This window comes from Megalops cyprinoides, chromosome 24 (assembly GCF_013368585.1).
Source record: "Megalops cyprinoides isolate fMegCyp1 chromosome 24, fMegCyp1.pri, whole genome shotgun sequence".
In the NCBI taxonomy this organism is placed as follows: domain Eukaryota; kingdom Metazoa; phylum Chordata; class Actinopteri; order Elopiformes; family Megalopidae; genus Megalops; species Megalops cyprinoides.
This window is the reverse complement of record NC_050606.1, coordinates 18,508,293-18,516,211: the sequence shown is the minus strand read 5'-3', so window position 1 is coordinate 18,516,211 and position 7,919 is coordinate 18,508,293. Positions and strand designations below refer to the sequence as shown.

At 42.2% G+C, this 7,919-nt stretch overlaps 1 protein-coding gene across 1 annotated transcript in view; it reads left to right on the top strand.

Annotated features, from left to right (window-relative positions):
- The first annotated feature begins 246 nt into the window (after positions 1-246).
- Positions 247-7,919, top strand: part of LOC118771239 (E3 ubiquitin-protein ligase HECW1-like) — a 48,179-nt gene continuing 40,506 nt past the window's right edge. Inside the window, exon 1 of the mRNA XM_036519173.1 lies at positions 247-374. Within this exon, the coding sequence (XP_036375066.1) occupies positions 345-374 (30 nt within the window). The 5' untranslated portion in view covers positions 247-344. The remainder of the gene's footprint in view (positions 375-7,919) is intronic.

Sequence of the window (7,919 nt, the reverse complement as noted above, 5' to 3'; positions counted from 1 at the left end):
TTTATAGAGACATGCGTAGGTCCCTGGAGAGAGGTGGCGACTTCCCCCCGCAATTTTGTTTCTGTCTTGGAAGGAAAATACAGCGGTGGGGGCGACAGAGAGGAGGAAGCAGAATGTAGCTACGCAAAGGGGAACGACTCCCATTGGCTACAATCGCTTGGTACCCAGATGGAGACAGAGGGATGACACGAATAATGTAGCTGCCGTTTCGCAGCTCGAATGTACTGTCAGGTAGATGCTGTCTTGTGTGGTCACTGCATGTAGGAAAACATGGGTTTTCTGCTAACCTCGCAACGGCAAAGCGTGACAATTACGTTTGGAATTTAAGGTTTGCCAGTGGAGTAATGATTCATAGACAGGTGATACTATCCCAGGTAAGACGCGTTGATGTCTTTGTTTGTCGATGGATCTGTGCTTTTTTGCCAGCTAGTTTAGCTTGCTGTAGCAGTTTGTTTGGTCACAATATGTGCCGAAATAAGCCTCAACACCGAGCTGTACAGATAGCTTGCGCTGGAGCAGCGAAGACAACGCATCAGTGGGCTGCGTCAGATGACTGGGCCGTCCGTCAAGCATTTATTTGCCAAGCGGTCCTTTCGAGTCGCTTATTTCCATCCTTTGCTTGGGCATTGTAACAGCTCTAAATTTTATCCCACACTGTCGGAGGAGACCTCGTCCGTTTGTTTATTTGTGTGTGCCGAGGGTAGCGGTAATCATGTTATGGAAATGGCCCCTTGCCTTAAAGTATATTGCATAAAATGGAAATGGATCCTGTAGAAAATGCGTCGGTGGTGTGATTATACGCCCGTAATACTCTAAGCAGGTGTCAAAACTAAAAAAAAAAAAAAAAAAAAAAAAAAGAAAGAAAAATCAGACAACAACTTGTGAATAGAAACAGATAGGCTACATACAAAACTATATTTATTCAAAACAATTAATTGTTTGCCCTCATCTCCCCTCATTCTAGTGGGAACAGTGCTGCTTTTTGTCAGCGGTCTTGTGGACAGATTCAGTTAAACTCCACAGAAGATCGAGTTCTCTTTTTAAATCACAAGGTATGCTTTCCCCTGCGCGGTAAGTTAAGTAACAAATCCGACCGTTGGTTTGGTGAATTATTTTAATTATAAAGGCTTCCATGGTTAGCATTGACACACACTTGTGCACGCCGATTCTGCTGTCTTCAGCAATTGGACCGTTCATCAATCGAGAATGCCGGTTAAGTGCATATATTAAACCCGATTCTGACCTGTACGTTCTCTGGGTGTTCCGAAACAATAGCGTCTTACATTTACATTTTGCAATTTAGCAGACGTGTTGCATAAGTAAAGTCATTTTAAATTGCTGGATGTAAATAATGTATGTCACCCGAATGGGACGACAGTCTAAACGGAGCATGCTTTAGTTTAGCATATGGCTTCAGCTGGAGGATAAGCGCAAATGTTAATCAACATAAAACCACCGACATACTAGGGTAGTACAGCGGTACTTCTAGAGTCTGACATCTACTGTTATTTTATATTTTCTCTTGCCCACATACAATGGCCGACACATGGTATACACAATGGCGGTGCATATTTCAGTGGTCAGTCCAGCACTTTTGGCATTTCTTGTCCAATGCGCGACCTTGTAGAATGTTTTTTTAAAATAATCGATTGCGGTGATGTTCGCCTTTAGATTTCCTGCCTGCGCCGCTTTAGTCTAAAAACATTGAGTCATGATGCTGGGCTTTGGAGGATGAGTCGATTCGATTATGTTGTTCTGCCAAAGGACGGTGGCTTTAAAAGGTTATAGAGCTCTACATCTATAGATCAAGCATTCCAGACATCACTGTCGAAGTTAAGAATATCATTTTAGCAGCGATGTACTATACCATAGTACCATATAGGTTGAAGACCTGGTGTTATGAACGTGTAGACCTATAGAACAAAATACATGCACTGGTTACTCTCTCATCAGGTGCCCTGCTGTATGTGTAGGTTTGTCGTTCAGTTGTTTCTGGGATACCCCTCATTCAGTCAGAATGGAATTCAGTTAGTGAAGAAGCTTAAGGTCACAGCCAAACATTATCAATCAATCAAACAATCAATTAATCAAATGGTATTTGTTATAGCACATTTTTTACCATGTCAGTTGTCCCAAACTGCTGTTTTAAGATCAAAGAGCAATTTTCATTACGTTACAAAAGGTGCATCCATTGTAGTGTATCCATTGTGTTTGCCGCCCTCAGCACTGGTGCCATGCAATTTTATCCCTTCTATATGATCACTTCACTTGGTTTGCTTTATGTTGCCTCAATCATTCTTTCTGTCCTACAAGAAAAGACATCCAGGCAGATTGCATGCTGTGATCATGTTATGTTATGTTATGTTGCTGTCATGTTCTGAGATTTTTCACAAGGGTAGGCCTGTGTCTTGGTTAAGACATATCTCTGCCTCAACGCCTTGCACAGTATAGACCTCGCACTGTTATGATGATGTGTCTCATGGAAGGGTTTTCAAGTCATGTAAGTTTAGTGGCTGTATGGAAACTCTACTGGCCAGTTGTTATGTACCCTGAACATGTGTGTGAGTTGCTATGCTTGCTGCAAATATTGTTGTGGAAGTGAATGTATGTGGACCACTTGTGTGAGTACAGATACAATGTGTTTATGAGTCATAGTGCTAAAACCGCTGTGTGAGACGCATCTTTATTGCAGTGCGTCTGAGTGACCTTTAGGCTACTGGGACTCTGAAAGAGCAGGCGACTAAGACAGGAAGGGGATCATGCTGCGTTCAAACAATCAGAATGCTTCAATCGTCTTGGGAACCTGAGACTGTGTCCTTTACAACCCAATCACATGCAGTAAAAAAAAACCCTCTAAAAAGACATTTCCTTCATCTGTCTTTTAACTTTGTAACCTGCAGTGTGTTTTATTTTTTATTTTTTGCAGCTTTTATTGTGTCTGTGCTATCCCATCTTTTACTGAGTTCATATGTTGTTTTATTGTTTTTGTACCAATTTCACTTCCTGTTTTTATTCTGGTTTTACTTCATGTAACATTGCACTTCATGAGGCACTTAATACAGCTTGGCTATGATCAGATTTTTTTTAAAGTAGTCAATTACACTATTGGCTGCCTTTAGACTCCTTTACTTATGCTTACAGCTTCCTGTAAAAAGATGGAATGACACAATGGGAGTTACTAGCCCTTAAACCAGGAAGTCCTAGAAAATAATAGATTTTGAACTCTAAACGGGTCTGGTTCTGTAGATTCAGGTTTGTGAAACAGCAAAATTGTGGTATGGCTTTGAAAGATATGATGTCGTATACAGTGTGCACGGAAGCATGGAAATGTAAACTAGGCGATATAGTGGCTACAGCGAGAGCTGTTCTGTGTATAGTCAATAAGCTAGGGAATTTGAGCAGGGGACTGATTTGGCTATGGAGATTATAATCAAGTCTATAATCGAATGTTTTACAGTTTGTGCTTTAAATGATTTTTAATTGGTCATATTTTCTGTCACAGTACTGTGCATTTCAGGGAGTGTATAGCTCCTTTATGGCTGTAAGTAGTAATGCCTGTGAGGTTTCTCTCCTGTGTGTGTGATAACACACCAGAACAAAGATGTTCTGTAAAGCTGATTATACCTGTGGTACATTAATTTAAGCACACCTGCAGATAATATGAGGTACACACAGAATAATGACTATCACTAAAATAAATAAAAACAGTAATATATAACTGTGCTCTGGCTAAAGGCAGTACTTTATGCAGTGTGTTACAGGGCCTTCTTATCATTGTGGCCAAAAACCTAATATTGTCCTGAATCATGGCCTGAACCTACACTGTCTTATGAAAAGGACATTTTTTTGGTATTTCAAAAAATAACCTTAGTATTATTTTGTCCAGTTACCTATCCCTGTTTAAATCCAGGCTTGCTGTGCCATCCTGTATCCTGTATTCACTCCTGAAATGCAGGAAATTTTTCCTTGGCTTTCTTATTGTCCCATACAGGTCTGTACAGTTTCAGCCAAATGAAGAATTAGTAAATAGCTTCATCGGTGTATGCACATCCACTCAGGATGCAGCTGGCCTATTTAAAACTAAATCAAAGTAAATGGACAGAAATATTTCCTGGCTCAGTGATGGTATTGGCAAAGGCTGAGAACAAATGGGAAGTTTCGAAAAGTAGAATCCACCCTTATGAATGGTCTATTTGTGAATTCATTAAGGGTGGATTTAGTAAGGATGTCAGAGCTGGACTTAATTCATAATCATGTACTAATGTGATATTAATTATATTTTACTAATAGTATATTAATTCATAATTCACATGTCTATGCTGAGTAGTCCAAGACTGCTGTGATTGCAGTGCCTACAGGGACACCTGGAGGGTAACGTTTGAAACACAGGTTTAAAGCCCCACAAGTCACATGGTGGAAGAAACTTGGGGCTTTAATTAAGTTGAAACAGTAATTAACAAGCCAGGCTGTTTGGAATATTTTAATAGCTCTTCCCCTTTATGCAACCCTGTCTGTAATTTCCAGTTGAACGTTAGGTGTGTCTCACTGATGACTTCTGCACTCATGCAGGAGCACTGGGGTGAGATGGATGCAATCCTACACTTGCGCACAGCCAGTGGCTACGTTAAGGCATAACAGGACACACAGCACACCACAGGCAAGGGCAATTATTGGAGAATAGATGCTACTGCACGGATGTCATCTGAGCAGGTCCCAGGCCCCTGATGGTTTGCAGTGCTCCTGAAAGCGATGAGACGAGACCCTGACTGACCTTCTCACCCCTATCCCCAGCAGGAAGAACCATGTTGACGTTGAATAGATTTTATTTGCTTGTGCACTCTGAAGATCCCAGCAGGGCCACAGTATAATAACCCCTGCAAAGAAAACATGTCACAGATTCATTCCTGCCAGCATACAGTATCGTGGAAGAGCTAACAGAGCTGTCTTGGAAGAGTCAGAAGGTGTTTCAGACTGCTTAGCGAACTTAGCTACTTAGCGGCCTGGATCACTTGCAAAGTGGTTGTGACCACAAATATAACACTGCAGTGGAACATAAAGTTTTTGTATCACAAACTGTGTGGACATTGATTGGATGGACCCCCTGGCAGTGAATTGCAAGTGTTGGTGAATTCAGTAGTTTTTAACAGGCATGGGGTATGCTTCTGAGTAAGCATGTCTTATTCCCGTTAGTTTGGGAAGGTGGACCTTGCTGTTATGGGAGCAGAGACACAAGACACAAGTTTGAGTGATTATTCTTGACATCCATGTTTTGCTAACTAGTTACCTCCAGTTTTCACATATGTAGTGTAGTTTACTGTATGAGTAAAGCTGTAGAGCTCAAAATACATTTTAATAAATTACATTTTCAAGGAAAAGTATTTTTAAATGAACCTCAGGGAAAGTTCAGTTAGGCATAACATACACACATCAGTGCCCTGGCCCTAATAAATCTAGTTCCCAAGTACTCAGTGCAGGTATGGCCACCCAAACATTTGTCTGTGTTTCATTTTACAGTAGAACCACCCTAGGTTCCCATGTTTCATTAGCACATCTCAATTTGTCTTTGGATACAGTGAATGAAATATCTCTGAAGGGGAAGCAGCCGCCCATCTAACCCCATCAGAGCAGCAGAGTCATCCACAGCAGAGCACAGTGCAGCCTGCTAATGCCGTCAGTGCAGAGCTGTGCCTTCAAATGTCAGTGCGGCCCCTCCCCCACCCCCACACCTCACGCTGCTTTTTACAATCGTGTTAGCTTCTGTGTGCCTTCCGCTAATATTCATTCACAACAAGCTCGTCCTCGGTTTGGATCCTTACCCACAAGTCAACTTGGCCTGAGCTGGGCTGAATGGAGCTGCACAAAATATGAGACATTGAGGGCTTGCTGGTGTTCAGTGGAAGATCAGGCAGCACTGTCTGCATGCCCGGTTGAAAAGCATGTGGTTGCTAGCCAAGCTGCATTCAAATAATCAAGCAGATACTGATCTGTTTAATACAGATCCACCTGGGTTCCCTTGTCAGTGCAACAGAATTTATTAGATTACATTATCTACTGGCCTAGCAGATACCCTTCTGTGGGCTCAGTGTTTGTAGTTGAAAACCATAAACATTCATTTGTAGAGCTTCGTTGGCACACTAGAGGCCTACAGAGGCCTAAGGTTTTGCTAAGTGACTGTGCTGTGTTGTCTGTGATTTGATCCCAGGACCGTCACATGCAGACTTCAGTGCTGTGAAAACTAAACCAAGTGCTTTTGTTCAGGCTTTATGAGTGAGCTGGGAAAGAGTGATCATCAATTATTTTAAAAGGAAGCAAATTTATACCCCTTTGAGGGCTTTGTGGTCAATAACATTGGCTGGGAGACCTTTAGCATCATACACATATAACATGTTATTGCCTTTGTATAAATTAGTGCCACACGCAGAATAAAGTAGTGCTTTCAGTAGTGCTGCTTAGTTAGTTTGTGTCATTTTCTGTTTTAAGGTTGTATTACTGAAGGTTTGTGTGAATTTATGTAATTTTTTGAGATTTTTGCTCCTCCAGTGAAGTGCTCTTTCCAATACACACACACACATACTTACCAAACCTCTGTATCCTAGAAGTTTTTTTTCCCAATTTAACAGATCATTGTGCTGTTCACAGTCCAGGCCGTGAAGGTATTTGGTGTTAAAACACAAGACCAGGGTTCCTGAACAGTCACTCGCTCAGATGATGTCAGTGGAGCTGTGCCTGTCCCCAGTCAGTGCTTACTATGCTGCGGTGCACCTTGGGAATTGTAGTGTGTTGTAGCTGTTGGCTGCTTGTGAGCACATCGGAGTATTGCATTCGTCTCCCTTCAGGGCTTCAGCGTTGTCGCGGGGAGCTGAGCCTAATGTGTAGCTGGTGATTTCAAAAAATTTTCCATAAAGGGGAAAGCATAGAAAACAAAAGCCGTTTAGAGAAAGACATGTTAATGTTTTCAGAGCCTATATGTGTGCATGTGTGTGCGTGTGTGTCTGTGTGTGTGTGTGTGTGTGTGTGTGTGTGTATGTATGTGTTTCAGAGTCTGTGTTTGTACTTGCGTAGAAAGAGAAGGGCAGTGTGCCACAAAGAAGCAGGCCATTTGGAGGGATACCTCTAGTTGGACAGGCCCTCATTTTTCCTGTGAATATTTAGATGGTTTCCTCACAGTTGAGCTCCATGAGCTGGAGGGTGAGCTCTCTCCCTGTGAGCACATCAAGCCTGCCCAAACAAGGCGCCATTGAGTGTATATACGATGATCACAGTCTTGCCACAATACCAGTCACCACAATCTTCCCTTCACGACAATTCTCCTGCCAAGGAAACTGGACCTTCACAACAGTCCTAATTCCTGTCATTATGATAGTACCTTCATAACAACAGTCCTGCTCCATTTTATAATAATAGTCTCTTGGCAACAGTCTTGTTCCCTGTCTCAGCCTTACCATTCACCTCAGCACTCCTTTCACAGTAAACAGTCATATACATGTTTACACATTATACATTACACAGTATATTTTATTGGCCCTTCACTCCTCAACACCACAACTATACGTGTTCACTCTTTCCAGTGGTAATGAGAGCGTAGCTTCACCTCTACATTCTTACTGGAAGCCATCCTTGCTCTCGCCTCTCGGCATCTGTAACCCCTGTTTTTGCTTTGCATTAGTGAACACGTCTGCTGTCCTCGTGCAGGGCCTGTAAATTACAGTAATTATTCCTCCGCTCCCAGTCTGTTTACGGCCCCGTGTGATGCTTTGCCAGTTGGCAGATGCTTTGCGTTAATAGCTCTGAATGAGTTTGTTGGGACACGGAGAGTGGGCCTGTTTGACGAATCAGTTGCGCAATTTCCTCGTTCCATTCTGTGTAAATGAGGCCACAATTCAACAGATCATAAACTGTTGCTCAAGTGCAGAGTAAAA